General features: G+C 38.5%; 1 protein-coding gene across 1 annotated transcript in view; it reads right to left on the minus strand.

Annotated features, from left to right (window-relative positions):
- Positions 1–8,535: 8,535 nt before the first annotated feature.
- The window catches only part of LOC147073291 (peroxidase-like), a 56,027-nt gene continuing 46,877 nt past the window's right edge, over positions 8,536–17,685 (minus strand). Inside the window, exons 9-11 of the mRNA XM_085945398.1 lie at positions 17,451–17,643; positions 15,551–15,665; positions 8,536–8,739 (exon numbers count right to left, since the gene is read on the minus strand). Coding sequence (XP_085801524.1) covers positions 8,670–8,739; positions 15,551–15,665; positions 17,451–17,643 — 378 coding nt within the window. The 3' untranslated portion in view covers positions 8,536–8,669. The remainder of the gene's footprint in view (positions 8,740–15,550; positions 15,666–17,450; positions 17,644–17,685) is intronic.

A 17,685-nucleotide genomic window follows, 5' to 3' on the forward strand; every position in this document is an offset into this window, starting at 1 on the left:
ATATTATTTTTACAAATGCAGTTTCAATAAAACAAAAAATCCTCTCCATACCTTTCATCCAATGATATACGTGTCTGGTAAATTGAGGCATTTAAAAACAAAAACGGCAGTTTCCATCTTCATAAAAATGTTGGCGAGTAATTAAAGATGTCCCGTATCTTTCTTATAGGTATAATTTCTGAAAAAAGAGGGTTTTAAAATGTTTATTTACTAATAATACCGGATATACTGGAATACTGGATTAAATTTAATAAGGAAGACAAATGAATGTAAGTACACACCGGAAGAATTCTTAATTAACCTAAAGTAGGCAGAAGAAGTACTCGTTACTACTTAGTGCAGCTAATATAAAACAATAATTACCCACAGTGGCCGCGCGGCATAAGCGTTGGACTATAAAGCCGTGGGTCCCAGGTTCGAATCCTGGGTCTGGCAAGTACACATATTGTTTTTCAATTTGTGTGTGTGTCAGGGTATGGACCTAATAGGTTGAGCAAGTGGCTGACATCCATTTCTCGTAAAAAACAAAATCTGTCAATACAAACCTCCACTCTGTGGAGGCCCATATGATCCTATCAGGATCGGACATGGTCGAAAAAAAAAAAAAAAAGTAATGTCAAATTATATATTACAATGCTATTGGAACATCACTCACTCTTAAGAAAATAAACTATCTAAAAAAAGAGCATGCGCGTACAAAATGACCGGTATAAAAGCTTATGACGATAATGTATACGGCAAACTGCGTACTTATAAATTTACATAATGACCATATTTCTCTACTTATCAGTTCGCAATATCCTTTTAATAAGCGGACGAAACCAGTCCTTAGTTATTTAGATGAACAATCACACAACATCGCAAATAACGAGTAACTTAACCAGAACGTAAAAAGTATATATAGGTACTCTGTTTTTACTTTTATACACTTTCACCTGTTATTACAACAGTAAAGCATGGGTTGAGTTGGAAAACTCCACAAATATTAAGATCGCTCAGTTGCCATTCCGATTTCCTTATATATGCGATGGTGGCCATTGTTTATGTTCATTGTGATTACTTACTCGAGTTGCTTATCTACTCATCGTGATTCGTGATGGATTGTCTTTTTTTAACGCCCTGAAATTGGCAAATAAATATACCTACCAGTAATGTGAAGTTCTTTGGAAATGTACGTACCTGCAATCTCCAATGCGAAGTCACTCGTAGCTAATAGCATGTCTGGACCAGCGGTCTATTTTGGTTCAATTTCATGCATTTAGGGGCCCATCTCCATATCAGGAGGTTTTCAACATATAATTTGCACCGTAGCGATAATGGAGAGCAGTTTAATTTTTTATTGGTGATTTTTAAAGGTGTTCGACAATGGGATATACACTCACCTACACTTTTCAACATTTTTTGAGAATATAATAATGAGCAGGTTACTTAAGAACTGGGAAAGAGGTTGATACCGTATAAACCATGGCATCCTCAGAGGATCCAAGGCCATGAGGCCTGAATCATCATTGGGCTGATTCATGCAAACATGAACAGATCGACTGAGAGGCAAATTTCTAGCCCGTAAGCAAATAGTAATTATTAATATCATTTTTTAATATTATTACCTACATTAGCCTTCATCCAATTTTGACCAATAGGTATTAAATTCGTACACTTACCTACATAAATATTGAAAGCAAAGTTCCCAGCCATACAATGTACCTAACACCTAGAATATCTGATTTGAGATTACTTTGAAAAATATGTATTTGTACCTAGTTCAAATATTTCAAAATATGTACCTACCTAGCAAAGAAATGCAGTCCCTTTCAAACCAGGTACCTAAAAAACGTCTGACTGACTATTTCTGTTGTGAGCGAAATTCTCAGAAATAAGCCAGGTACATAATATGCAGAGTGTTTTTGTCATTTTTGAGTGACAGAATTTGTTTGATTTTATTCTTGCCTAGAGTTGACCTGCTCTCCAAAAAGGGATTATTCATCCCCATTCGGTTTTCGGACTCTCGAGGAGCGTGACGTCGGCTGTGGCGCCGCGCTCGCCGGCGTCACCGCAATTTTAAATTTTTTTTTTTTTTTTTTAAATATTTTGTACGCTGTACTTTACTGTATTTATATTCCGAACAATAAACGCCCTGTTTTCGCCTGTACTTCCGCGTTGTCAATCAACATAAGCATGTCCCCGAAAGAAGAAGCAGACGATACCACCATGACTTGACGATGACATTTCATCATCAGGGGGGTCCAGCGCGCTCTCATCCATCACCCCCCCCCCCCCTTTCGGAGGCGACAAGGTGAAAACGAAGAAAATTTATCTAACTTTTAAAACATGGGCGACACTACCTATACTCAATGCAAAATTTTGAATATGGAATTACTTCACTCGCATAGAGAAAGAAAGTAGCCCTGGGTTTTGAGATCAACAAATACAATACTAAAACTGTCAAAGCTCGACTTTTTTACTCGTTCGTTGCGTCGTTCGTTCGTAGCAGAGCAGGGGTGGCGAACCTATGGCACGCAAATGTTTTGTTTTGAAGAGAGAAAAAAATAGATAATATAATTTGAAAGATATTTTTTTTACAAAAAGTTTTACAAATATATATTATATAATATTAAAAATGCGTATTCTCTTCGGTTCAATAATATATTTTATCAATCAGTGATGAAACGGACGGAAACGACGAAATTCATGCATAAATGACAGATCGCATTGTATGAAAAATAACAGGCAACTAATACTCTTGAAGAATAAGCATTATAGTTAATTTAAATTGCATAGATGGATCCTTAGGTTTTATGCGTCACATATAATAATATTATAGCACCTGACCTCATCAGGCAGTGGGGTAAGCCAAACCTTTGATTTTGATCGATTTACAATAATTTTACAGTACTTGAGACATTAGCCTTGTAGCGACAGGATGCCTCATCTGATCCGAGCAATTTTGGCGTCAATTTGTGTGTAAAGAACCAAACTAAGTAGGTATTATAGTAATAATACTCAATTGCTTATATTTTTTGAACTTTTTTAATAGAATTTATTCTTATAACTGTTTTGTACCTTTGAACTAGGTACTCGAAAAACTGCTCGGCATGCCAGACAGTCAAAAAATAATATTTGGGAATTTTTGGCACGTGTACGTAAAAAGGTTCGCAATTCCTGGCATAGAGTATAGACAAATATCGGACGACCTGTTGTCTTTGGACTCTCGGCTCTTCAATGGAGCGCCTGCATACAGAGTTACTTTGGCATTATGTGATTTTCAGAACTCGATAAATTCAACAAAAAATCTCTTAAAACCCCCACTTAATATAGAACTAATAGTGAATAAATCTAAGTTTATTTTCAAACAGCGTCTAAACCAGTGGTTCCTACAGACCCCCAGGAGTCCTTGTGACCGCTGAGGGGGTCCGAGGCAAATTTAAAAAAAATGGGGGTTCGTGGACAACGTCTGGGTTCCGCGAAAGGCTTAATAAAAAAAATATTTGTAACTCATTTTCATTAATGAACGTTAAAATAAATCGCAGTTCGTTATGCACTCTTTGTTTTAGTGTTTGAATTCCTGGATCATCAGGTTCACCCATCTCATTGAAAAAAAAAGTGTTTTTGTGTTTTATTTTTAAATCGCCATTTACCACTCAAGACATCAAAATTAAATTTATAACTTTTCTATTATGCTGTTATGTTAGGTATTTCACTTGGGAGTTCATGGTCAGGTTTTTGCGAAGGGGTCCATGGGCATACCGCATAAAAAGTTTGGGAACCAACTCTAAACAACTTCAACTAGTCACGTCGTCGCAAAAGCTGACGTCATCATACTGAATGCTATATATTAATAATTAACGTGATACGACGTGTTTATCACGTCTACAACTGTATTATCACGAGTGCCACAGAAATTCTGGGGGAAAACAAAGCAAAAATAGATGCAGGATGGTTTGTTGATGATTAATCGCAGGCAAGCACTGTTTGAAAAAAATGAAGCAAGAAAGAAATGCCTACAAAGGGAAACGCGCCAAAATTACGAAACTTATAAAGAAAAGAGAAAAACTGCAACAAAGCTCTGTCGAGAAAAAAAGCGAATGATGCTCAAAAGAATACTCCAAGACATGGAATGTCAAAGAAGAAACAATGATCCCAGAAAATTTTACAAGACTCTTCGAAATCTAACGAAATCCTATCAACCCAGATTAAACTCCTGTAAGGATAGTGAAGGACAAATGCTGATCGAAAAGGAGGACATTATGGAAAGATGGAAAGGCTATTTCACAACACTTTAAAGCAGTAATGGTCATGAGGAAACGGAAGAAGTATTATACCACACTGCTGAGGAATTTATTGATGAGCCTACTCTGCCTGAAGTAAGAAGAGCATTAAGAACGCTGAAAAATAATAAAGCACCTGGAACCGACATGATAACAGCCGAGCTGATGAAGAGTGGTGGCCCAACACTGGAAGCAAATATCCACAGGATAATTCTCAATATTTGGGAAAAAGAAATTCTACCTGAGGAATGGAAGATGGATATAATCGTGCCTATTCTGAAAAAGGGAGACAAAACAATGTGCGATAACTACAGAGGGATCACAATTCTAAACACAGCTTATAAAGTTTTCTCATCTGTACTGTATAGCAGGTTAATGATCTATGGTGAGGAAATCCTGGGAGAATACCAATGCGGCTTCCGACCAAATAGAACCACCATAGATCACATCCATCTCATGAGGCAAACTATGGAGAAAGCGCACGAATACAACCCTACATTCCACCACCTGTTTATTGATTTTCAACAAGCTTTCGACAGCGTGAATAGGGATAAGATGCTGCAAAGCCTAAAAATACTGGGAATTCCCTTAAAACTAGTAAGGCTAATAAAGATCACACTGACGGATACTCAAACAGTTGTCACTGTGCAAATGAGCAAACTGAAAGCTTCAAAATCGAATCAGGTGTGAGACAAGGGGATGCGCTATCCACTATGGTATTTAACTTTGTGGTGGAATCCATAGCTCGTGAAACCAACATAAGAGGATGGGTAGATAACAGTACAACGCAGATGTACGCTTATGCTGACGACATAGTAATTACAAGCAGATCCAAACAGAGGATGATCGACCATGGTGGCACTATTAAAATAAAAGCAGAAAACGCTGGGCTGCAAATAAACCAGTCAAAAACTAAGTATATGGTCAGCACATGCGATCAGGTACCGCTGCAGAATATAGACATAGGACAGCATGCATATGAAGGGGTGGACAAGTTTACATATCTCGGGTCCAGCCTAATACCCAAAGTAAGACAGCAGAGGAGATAAAAATCCGCCTTATCTCCGGGAATAAATGCTGGCATGCCTGCAAGCGACTGGTGGGGCCGAAAATTCTAGGCCGAAGAAGTAAACTTCTAATTTATAAAACAATTATAAGACCAGTGGTCACTTATGGCTGTGAGACTTGGTGCTTAACTCAAAACGTGAAAAACAAATTAGCTGTCTTCGAGCGCAAAATACTCCGCAAAATCTTTGGACCCACGTTGGAAAATGGGAACTACAGAATAAAAATGAACCATGAGTTGGAAGAGCTGATTGAACAGCAAACAATCATAATATACTTGTAAGTCCCAAAGACTACGATGGGCGGGACATGTGGAGAGAATGCCTGAAGTTAGAGCGCCAAGGATCATGACAAAGTAGCTACCCCAACGGAAGAGACCCAGAGGCCATCCAAGAAGGAGATGGGCTGACGCCGTAGAAGTGGACTGGCTTCATATAGGAAGACCCGGTAACTGGAGAAGTGTGGCGAGAGACCGGAGTGAGTGGAGAGCGGTTGTGGAGGAGGCCAAATCCCAGCCCGGGATGTAGCGCCGTGGAAGAAGAAGATACGACGTGTTTATTTTCTTGTTGATAATCACAAACATTTTAAGACTACGCGAAAATATTGCATTTTCTCACATTGTCAAAAAGTGGATTTTACCAAATTTTAAAACTACCTACCTCCTTTTACGGTTGGCAACACTGCAGTCGACCATAGACAACTTTTATTTCATATTGCAATAGGTATGTCAGTATAATGAATCGATCTATATAATTAAGTATTGTATATTATTATGTTAGCTCGGTCGCATATGGAAAATCACCTTAGTTGGGACATGGTCATAAATCAAAACTACCGGGAATGTTGCAACTCTCTTCTGCGCGCACAGGCGATACCATGCTGGGACAGTGACGTCATGCGGCTAGCCGAAATGAATGAAAAGAAGTTTCTACACATGCGCCGTTTCAACATTTTGCTAATCTACATGTAGTCGAGTGAAATTTGTTGCATGCGACAAGCAGATGTTTTTTGAAGTTATACTGCTTTTGGCGCGTTTAGTAGAGGGTAAAATTGAAAGCGGCGCGCGCACACCTTTACGAAAGTACGACATGATGAAGTTAGCCGTGATCAGGGTATACCCAACGCGCATGTGCGAATCAGTCAGCTGTATCCAAACGCAAGCGGGTCTATTCTATACACAAGCCTGCTTTCGGTCCGCTACGGCAGCTAAATAGGGTAGGAAAGTATTGAATTATTAACACTTTTTAACACGAGTCAAGTTGTTGAGATGATAATAATTATTGAATCACAGAACAGATGTTGCCACTGTATTGTCCACCGGAAAGAATTCCTAATGTTTTAGCAGATTTACACGAAGTACTTACTACGTAATTAAGCCTTCATTATTTTTATAAATATCCACAAAATTATCAAATTGTGCGTGTGGCCAGAATTATCTTAAATCTGTGACCAGCGACAAAAGTATATAGGTATATAATAATTATGTAATAATATAATTATGTAAAAATGGCGAATTTGTATCCCACAGGAAAGTACTTATTAAAAACGATAATTGTAAGGGTGATTATCGACTTAGTGTTACGAATAAAAAGCGAATTTAACATAATAGACTTTTTAAAATATTATATTATATTAAGAGAACAAATTGTTGTTGAAAAATATGTTCAAAACAAAGTTAAAATTAAAACACAAAACTTACCAGAAGCAACAAAATTCACTTACAAAAAAGTATACTCATCATGACCTATGGCAAATAAATGAATGAATGTAGTAGTTATATCACAAGATTTATTGTACTATAGTCGCAATTCAACAATAATGTAAATTACAAAACAAATGTTTTAAACATCGTAAAAATAGGGGTTTACGACACGTCATAAACTTTTTTTAGCAAAAGTCAGTTGTTGAGATGAATACCATCTGTTGCCACGTCAATGGTTATTGGAGTGAATTCCTAATGTAATGTGGTTTTAGCAGATTTACACGAATTACCTACTACTTTATTATACCTTCATTATTTTTATAAATAACCACTCAATATCATTTTTTAAATGATCAAATTGTGTAGGTATGTGGCCAGCGTTACGTTACCTGCGACAAAATATTTTTCAATATTTTCGGTTAACACGTTTCGCCTGATGACATTTTTGACCAACTTTTAGGAGAACATTTTTTTATTAAAAAATCAAGTTAAACACACAAGTAAAATTAAAACACAAAACTTACTAGAATGTAGCAAAAAAAACACCAAACTAATAATATAAACAATTTTGTTTAGAAACGTATTTATATCTTAAATAATACAAAATATTTTAAAAGGCAACTAATAGGAATATTATAGCGTAATTGCACGAGTCAAATTATCAAACTTTTTTGTATTAATTTATCCACCGAAAACACAATTCATTCACCCGAAAATAAATGGCGAAGTAATATTTTTTGTCACTCCGAATAAAATAATATAATAAATTAGTAGGCAAGTAAATTAACAATGCGTAATAGTCAAAGGCAAGATTGTATTGAGATTTGAAATGTTTCATCCTTTAGAAATTATTAAACAATGTATACTTGAGTTTTCAAATAGTGTCAGCAAGGCACATTTTTTTGGGTAATAAAGTAATTTACGCTTGCAGCTGGTTGTTTCTTGTTATTAAGACAATGCATTTAGGCATGGACATATCGACACAAAATAAGAAGGTTGAAAGAAATTTAGGGATGTCATAATTTTTATTTTTAGCCCTTGCACGCCTGGCATAACATAACTTCGTTAATTTTTAATTTTGAGAAAAACTTTAAAAGATACATTCATATATAATTATCTCAATCTAACGAACCGCAACGCAATTTTAAATGAATCCACGAGCCGGAACGGTATATTTTGGAATTCCACGAACCACAACGGCGCTCCGGTGCGTTCCTGTCCATTCCGAGCGCTGCGCCAAAGAATTATAACTTCTAACGCGCGTACTTAAGTACACGCACTGATTTTTCTACCAAAAATGTCGCGGCAATATGTCATTGTCGGCAATGCATTAAGTTACACTTGTTTTGTGAATGATAGAAAAATCAAATCGATAAATTCGATGTGTTCTAGTCGAGTCAAGTTTTCATGTGCAACCGGGCGTAGTCTTAGAGGACGAAATAAAACAAATCAGGTTTGAATAGCATACTTTTTATTTTAAAATATTTTTTAATATTTTATTTTATAGCCAAACTCAAATTAATAGTTATTTCACTGGCGGCGTATGTTTCGATGATATTTTGGTGCAACAATAATGACAAAATCTTGGTATCTTATCACACCGTGTCATTATTATGAAACTTAGTTACTTATCCTATTTAGCAATAATTCTTCCACACATTTAAGTTCATTTGCGGAATTTGACTGCAGGGTACTAAATAATCATTTCTGAAAATAAAAAAAAGTACATAATAATATCATAAATATTTATTGTAGTTTATTAAAACGGCGTGCATAAAATAATAAACTCAACCCAACTTCAAAACGTTGGTCCATGGCGACAGGTTTTTACATTTACATCTTTAGAACATTATTAATCTGTTCTGTGGTCACGATTAACTGCTTTGCTGACCGAAAAAGATCCTCATCAAAAACACTCAGTTGTAATTTTTTTATGACTGTATTTAGACTATTTAAACTGTAATGGTTATTCGTGTCGGAAATTTGTATGTATGCAGTTCGCCGTATCACATTTCATCGTGAAATGTTGTATTGGAAATATATGATCGTATATTAAAGACCGTCCGACCTCTTTGGGCCGTATAACTATTACTGAGATAAAATTCATGTCTAAATAGAACGCGGTTCTTGTCGGTTTACCGGAAAATAGTCGATATACTTACTGGATTATTTGTTAGGTCAGGTTAGGTTAAGGTAAATTAGGTAAGGTTAGGTTTTCATTCTTGAATTCATGAAAAAATCGGCTTTGAAAATTTATCTCTTGATAATAGCCTTTGCAACGAGTTTGAAACGTCGAGGAAAGAAGGAAGAAGTACTTCTTCTTCTTCCTATGGATCCGCCCCTTAACTGGAGCATATGGACACCACGCGGCGCCTCCAAGAATCCCTGTCGCTCGCCAGTCTTCTTGCTTCGTTCCAGGTCAAACCAGCATCCCGTAGCTCCGCCGTATACACTCTGTAGATTGTATTTAGCGGCCTTCCAGGACGCCGGAATCCCGTCGGCTTGAAGAACAGGCAAGCCAGGTTAAAGTTCTCTTCTGGCATCCGCAGCACGTGGCCGAGCCAGGTCCAACGTCGCCTCTTCACTTTCAGCGTGATGAGAGGCTGCTTGGTACGTTCTCTTATCTCCTCGTTGCTCCTAAAGTCATACCACCGCACACCCAGTATTCGTCGCAAACATCTGTTTTCGAAGCTCAGTATACGGTTGTTCTGAGCCTTCGTAAGGTGCCATGATTCGCTACCGTAAAGCAGCACCGTCAGAATGCAAGCGTCGAATAGGCGGCATTTGGTTTTGACCGAGTACAATCGTGAGTACCAGACATTTCGCATCGAGTTGAATGTTGCTCCAGCCATTCCCATTCGGATAGCGAGCTCTTGCTATGCAAAATGCCATCTCCCGTGATGTGTACCCCCAGGTACTTAAAGCTGTCGACGCTCTCGATGTTTTGTCCATCGCTAATCAGAGAGAAATCTGGATCAGGTCAAGTACTATTGCACAAGACGTTGGTTTTCTTCGCGTTGATTTTCAAACCAACGCGAGAGGAGTTGTTATGCAACCTGTCGATTATCTCTTAAATGCCCTCGATTGAGTTGTCGAATAGGACAGCATCATCGGCGTAATCCAGGTCGCATAGCTTCACCGTGGGGGTAACAGGTATGCCTCGATCGGGTGGTATTGACTTCCGTAGTATAAAGTCAAAGAGAATGATAAAGAGAAACGGTGCAAGGTCACAACCCTGTCTGACTCCGGTCGTGACCCCAAACCATTCCGTGACAGTGTCTCCAATTCTGACACAGCATTCGCTATTCTCGTGCAGGCTTTTGATTATGGCATTGACCTTGGGAGGGATCCCGTATGCTCCCAGTATCATCCAGAGGGAGGGGCGGTGCGGACTGTCGAAAGCCTTCTCATAATCCACATAGCAGCAAGCCATCGGACTGTTCAGCTCATGGCTCTGCTGGAGAAGACATCGAAGGTTGTGGATTTGGTCTGCACACGCTCGACCAGGTAGTAACCCGGCTTGATTTTTCCTGAGGACGTGCATTATTGGGTCCCTTATTCTCATCAAAATGATGTTTGCCAAAATCTTTCCCGGAACACTGAGTAGCGTAATGCCTCGGTAATTGTCGCAGCTTAGAGGTTCACCTTTTTTAAGAAGTGTGATGATTTCACCGTTCACCCAGTCCCTTGGGCAGTGCTCTTCTTCCCACACCTTTGTCGTCAGATGAAACATAGGGTGCAGGATTGCGCTGAAGCTGTACTTGAGGAATTCAGGATGAATCCCGTCTCCCCCCGGTGCCTTTCCGCTCTTGAGCCTTTTCACAGCCGATTTTATCTCGGTGTGCGTGGGCGGGCAATCGGAAATGTCGGTCGCTCGGGGAATGTCCAAAAGTAAAGCTTCCACAGATATGTCAAAGGGATCCAAAGGGGGTGGGGGTTCAGCACTCCGAAATGATTCTTCCAAATCTTCTTGACGCATTCTGCGTCTGACTCTATTGCTCCACTGGGACCACGAATGGCTCCGGAAGTCGGTGGTCGCCTGCCGCAGACTTCACGGGTGATTCGGAAGAGTTTCCTGCTGTCATTTCTGCTTGCTACCTCCTCTGCCGCTTCAATTTGCCGGTACATAAAATTGCGTTTGTCCAACCGCACGGATCGTTTGACTACCCTGTCTTGGGTCTGGTAGTCAGTCCGGCAGTTCTCGGTTCGGTCGGGGTCTGTCTCCTCGTCTCCCAGGGCTTTCAGCCTGGCTCGTTCACCAATTTCAACCCACGTTTCGTCAGACATCCACTTTGGCTGCTTACTCCTTCTGGTACCAAGGACGGTACGAGCCGACGACACAATCGCACTCTTTATGAGGCTCCAGTCCGCCTCAATGAGGTCCGATTCAGATTTGTGCCGCTCGTGGATACGATCTACACTATCTCGTACAGCAGTTTCGAAGTCGATCCGAATTCTTCGGCGTCGGAGCTTCTCAACGTCAATTCGTTCGCGCTTTAGAGGCCTCGCCTGGCAACTGAGTTTTACTCGGATGTTTCCAATAAGTAACTCATGATCGCTATGGATATCGGCGCCTCTGTAAGTACGCACATCGAGAAGTTCCTTTCGGTGTTTCAAGCTGTACAAGAAGTGGTCAATCTGCGTCCTCGTGCGTCCATCAGGAGACGTCCACGTATATTTGTGAATGTCTTTGTGGGGAAAAACAGTGCCTCCGATTGCAAGCTCGTTCAGAGTGGCGAATTCTACGAGCCGCTCACCATTATCGTTGGGGTCACCAAGGCCGTGTCGTCCCATCACCATGGGGCCAAGCACCGGGTCTGCTCCTACTCTCGCATTATAATCCCCCATTACAACCACGCGGTCTCTTCGGGAGACGGCGGAGACTGCTGCGTGGAGAGAATCGTAAAAAGCATCCTTTGTCTGCGGTGGAAACCCAAAAATTGGCTCTATATTACGACCGCTCACCCTGATCAGTGTTGAGTGTTGCCAAGTCTAAATTTTTAATTTCAGTAGAATGTGTAAAAAAAATTCAGTAGATTCGACAAAATATCAGTAGATTTTTGTTTTAGGAAAAAAAATTCGCCGCGGGCCGCAGGTTCCCAATTTTTCATAGTCGGCTTGTTTTTTTTAGGAGAAATATCAAAAAAAATCAGTAGACAAGGCAACACTGCCCTGGATAAACGTCAGATTTCTTATTTCAATACTTGAAAGCATCTAAGCGACATTTTTTGAGCATAGACAATCATGGACGATGTTATCTTGCCAAACCAGCATTGGGTGGCACGTATGTAATGTGGGATCATTTCCAACTTACAGCATCTGGCGGAACGGGAAACATTTAAAATCTCATATCGATATCACTATCTCTTTACCAAACACAACACAAATTTTTTTTAACCGGACAGTAGAAGACCAACACAATCCCATCTCAGACCACAAACCAATCACCTTTACTTGGAACAATAAAATTAGCGTACTATCACCCATGACCGACTCAACACGCATTTTTACAACAAATGAGAAAACCGACTGGAGAAAAATAACTGAATTGATAAGGGAAAACATGGCCGAGCTTAACATAGATAAACAGTACCTTGAAAACATACATACAACTCCTGAACTCGATACTGCAGTAGAAAAGATCACCTCGGCAATCTCCATCGCATGCCATAAAATACTCCCACAAAACATGAAATCAGGAAAAATCCAATCTGGTGGAACGCTGAATTAACAAAAATAAAAAGAATAACTCTCAGATCAAAACGGAAATTACAGAACTCAAGTGACATCATGCGCCCACAAAAGCTCACTGACTATATTGATACAAGAGAAGCATATAAAACGGCCATTGAGGAAGCAAAAATTAAAAGCGCCAAATTATTTTATGAATCTCAGACGCCAATGACAGCATGGTCTTCGCTATACAAAATAACGAATGCCAGCAACATAAAATCGACACTTACCACAGAGGGAGTAAAGCACTCAACCGCAAAAGACTCTGCAAAAGCCCTAATGGAAAAATTCTTCCCGTACGATGATCCAACAACAGATACACCGATACAACAACACATCAGATACACATCGGACAAGCATATTCCGGGCGGAGAGGATGATATCCAATTCACACTCACTGAGATTCTATCCGTTTTATAGAACATGACTCCAAAAAAGGCACCCGGACACGACAACCTCACTTAGATATCTGCCAAAATTTCTCAAAAAACTTCCCAGAAGAAATTTTACTATTATACAATAAATGTTTGACACTCGTTCGCTTCCCGAAATCCTGGAAAATAGCGATCATTAAGGCCGTTCCTAAACCTGGAAAAGATGCTATGGACACAAAATCGTACAGGCCTATCAGCCTCCTCCCCGTTTTCGGAAAAGTGCTAGAAAAACTAGCAATTCAGAGAGTGCAATGGCATCACTTACAAAAAACAACAAATTGAGCACTAAACAGTTTGGCTTTAACCCTCAGACATCAACAGAACATGCACTAAACAAAGCCGTACATATAATCTCAACGCATCTCGAATTGAAAGAATCACTTATGGCAGTTTCCTTAGATATTCAAGGTGCATTTGATAATGCATGGTGGTTACACATATAAAACGCCCTTGCAACCAAGTCAACACCACCTAACTTGTACAAACTATTCAGCAGTTATCTACAAGATAGGGAAGTAAAACTTAAGTATGCAGGCGAAGAAATAAAACAAGACCAAACCCAAGGTTTTGCATCCAAGGCTCAACTTGTGGCCCAACACTATGGAATATCGCTTAGACAGTCTATTAACAATACTCTTACCCCACAATACACACATACAAGCCTTTGCTGATGATGTGTTAATATTGATAGCAGCAAAAGACACCGACGAACTGGAATTAAAAACGAATAGCGTGCTTCAAAAAGTAAACTCGTGGGGAGAAGACGCAAAACTAACCTTCCCAGATATTAAGACAAATGTAATGTTTATCAAAAAAAGAAAAATATGGACACCAGAAATCCAGTGGAAAGGAAAACCGGAAAAATACTAGACAGGCACATCAATTGGATTGGGCGAAAAACATCGACTATATATGTAAGAAAGCAGCTCAAATGAGGAAATTCTTTTTTAAAACAGCTAGAGCCACTTGGGGGGCATCTCCTGAAGTTGTAAAAATTATATATCATGGAGCTGTGGAGCCAACCTTAACTTACGTGGCATCGGTCTGGAATAAAGCAACTCATAGACAATCGATCCAAAAAAGACTGAATTACGCGCAAAGACCTTTCGGGATATCGCACAATATCACTAACGTCAGCACAAGTCCTGGCAGGCATAGTGCAAATAGATATAAAATACAAGAACTTACAGGAATATACCAAGTTAAAACAAGCCACATACTACCCCGACACTTACCTACAGACAGAACATACGAAAACAAAATACACTACACACAACTTCCACACCCTGGTATCAGACATCTAGAAAATATAGAACACATAGGAGCAGTTGACGAAGACACTAAAACAAAATACCACATCGCAGGATTGGATATCTACATAGATGGCAGTCTAATCGATGACAAAGTAGGGGCAGCTTTTGTAGCCTACGAAAATGGAACATTAATAGCCCCCGGAAAATTTAAGCTCGAAAGCTACGGCACTGTTTTCCAAGTAGAAATATTGGCTATAAGAGAATCTCTCGAGTGGATACTGAAAAGATTAAAGTTCCACAGATACAACTATGTTAACATATTATCAGATAGCCAATCCAGTCTCAGCTCTCCAAAATCCATCATCCACACACCCACTAGTAAGGAACATTATAACACTATCAACAAAGCTTCGAATGATAGGAACAAACCCTAGATTCTTCTGGATAAGAAGTCACAGAGGGATAGCTGGAAACGAGGAAGCTGATAAATACGCTAAACAAGCCGCAACAGATAAAAGACCTTCAACCTACACACACTTCCCTCTAAGTTACGCAAAACAAAAACTAAACGAAGAGACAATAGAGATATGGAACCACAGATACACAACATCCGCCACAGGATCAATAACGCAGAAATTTATTCCTAAGATAAACTCTGCCATCACTCTTGCTAGGAACATAAAAATATCACACGAACTCACACAGATACTAACTGGCCACGAGCAGTGCGAGCTTATCTAAAAAGATTTAAATTGAGGGATGATGACTGTTGTTCGTGTGACGGCGACACATCTCAAACTGTGTGGCATGTCATCAACGACTGCCCTATACTAGAAAGGGAGAGATGGACTCTCAAGACTCGGTTTAGACAGCATAATCATGAAATTTACCTCCAAAAGCCTCACGAAGTACTAAGCAATAGAACAACACAAGAACACTACACAAAATATTTAATCCTGGCCATAAAGGAAATTAAAGATATAAATTTAGGAACCTAATTAGCCCCAGATCAATGCAACTAACCCACCCAACCACCTTGTACGAAAAAGTACATGGTTATTAATATTAAAAAAAAAAAAGTGTCAGAAAAAATCTTACCCTGACGTAAGAAAAGCATTAGGTTGTATTCGTGGATTGTTAATATTGATAAAACCGTCTCCATTGTCGCAGAATATTCTGGCAATTGTGACCTTCCTGATTTCGTTCAGTTGTTCTGCAATATTAATTGAAAATGGTAGGTGATTACAAAGAGTGATACTTAAAGGAAATCATATTATGAACTTTATGTATTATAACTAGAAATATGCATGAAAAATGCTTAAAACATCCATGAAAAGTGTCAAAATATGCAACATTAAATAATAAAAAATAGTAATTTTTAGTTTTTTAATTTCAAAATCGGCATACAATTAGTAACTATCTACGATAATTATTAATTAACAATTATTCAACATTTTGTTACTCTTGTTAACGTTAACAATCAGGGACTGTCCAAATTTTCGATAGTAAGATTATGTCTTCGATCACTCAAAATATTTTTATCAGTGGAATAGGACCGTTCAACATCCACTGAGGTAACTGGGAAGTATTTGAATGTGGGTGCTATGGTAGTACTTATTGTTTCTGGCAAAAGTTCACCCATCGCATTAATAAACCAATCAATTTGACACAAGGGTTCAAAACCTGGGTTATTGTTAAAAATGTTTTCAAACTTTTCTCTAAGTTTACGCGGGAATACCTCTGGTAATGCGGAGTTCATTTGGCGGATTTTATTCATTAACTGAATGGATTCAGTCAACGCCAAACCTTGAATGAGTGCTAATCACAGCAGTGTTTTTTTAAAATAATAGAATCGTTAATGATTCCTTCTACTGACAAGTGACAAACTGCCATAGCCTCAGCACTATCGAAGTCATTTACTACACCTTTGATGGCCTCGAAATATTCATTGCAAAACAGCACAGCTACAACGCATACTACACAATATTCTAAATATAGCGAAAATATGCATCATCACTAGATTTTAAGTAACAATATGCAATAACCGGTGAGAATGGGCTAAATATGCAATTTTATATGCAAATGCATATAATCCGGTCTCTAATTATAACATTATGGTAGCGATCCCAGAACGAATTTAGGATGTTTAGAAATTTTATATTTAGAATAATTTTGAATTTGAATGATAATTTTTTTGTTGAATTGGTGAATATAGAAAAAAATGCATTAGCTACCGTGATTGAATACGTGACATGTAATTTGTAAATACAAAAGAAAATTTCAGCCTACTATGAACACCTTATGTTGGTTGTTTACTTAGTGTTATTTGAGGCTTTACGTGATTGTTCATCTAAATAATGATCTATTAAGTGAGTCAGCCTTAGATTATAGAGAAATCAGGAAAAAAAGGAGTCAGCTTTTACTTGGTAGCATTCCATTTTACAAAATGATGGTATAAATTATATGAATTTTTTCAGGTTGTTTTTTTAAGACGATAGCTGTTTCGGTTCTACCACCATTATCAAGACTATAACAAGTAGAATTTAATATAATTTACATTATTATTTTGTTAATAATGCTCATTTATTGTAGTGATGAGCGACCTTTCTTTTCACGAGGGAAAATTTGAATACCAAAAACTCTCTGGGGACCACATTTAAATAATAATATTACAAAATTTTCGTATAATTATCCAAACTGATTATTGAATCAATAAAATCTTACCCATTCTTCGACATATTAGAAATTATTTAAAAAAAAAAGTCCTTGATAGACCACGGATTGCTCATCACTGATTTATTGTTCAAGAACTTTAGGCTTGGTGTTTTTATCTCAGTGTGGTTCTGGAAAATAAGTCTCAGAGCACACGTGTTATTTACTATAAATTAACCAACGATGCTAATGTAACCATTAGCAGAGAAAAAACGAAAATATGCAATGGTTTGCGCAGGTGAAAACATTATTGATAATTAATATTACAAATAATGTCCTTCCTTACCTGGGGAGAAGCCTGATTGAACGTGTTCAAAGAATAGTCTGTCTGCTCGCCTCGTCCGTATGAACTGTTCGTTCAGGATTCCGAGGAAAGTTTGGCCGACCTGAGTGCCAGGAACAAGTTTCTCCAGTGATCCTCCTACAGACAAGTCCACGTCTGCAGAGCTGCTGTAAAGAGTCTTCAGAGTGGCAATATTCTGAAAAAGAAAATGTGATATTTTGGTCATACGTATATATAT

Source organism: Rhyacophila brunnea, unplaced genomic scaffold (assembly GCF_057557595.1).
Source record: "Rhyacophila brunnea isolate RB1 unplaced genomic scaffold, BYU_Rbru_1.0 scaffold_18, whole genome shotgun sequence".
NCBI lineage: Eukaryota > Metazoa > Arthropoda > Insecta > Trichoptera > Rhyacophilidae > Rhyacophila > Rhyacophila brunnea.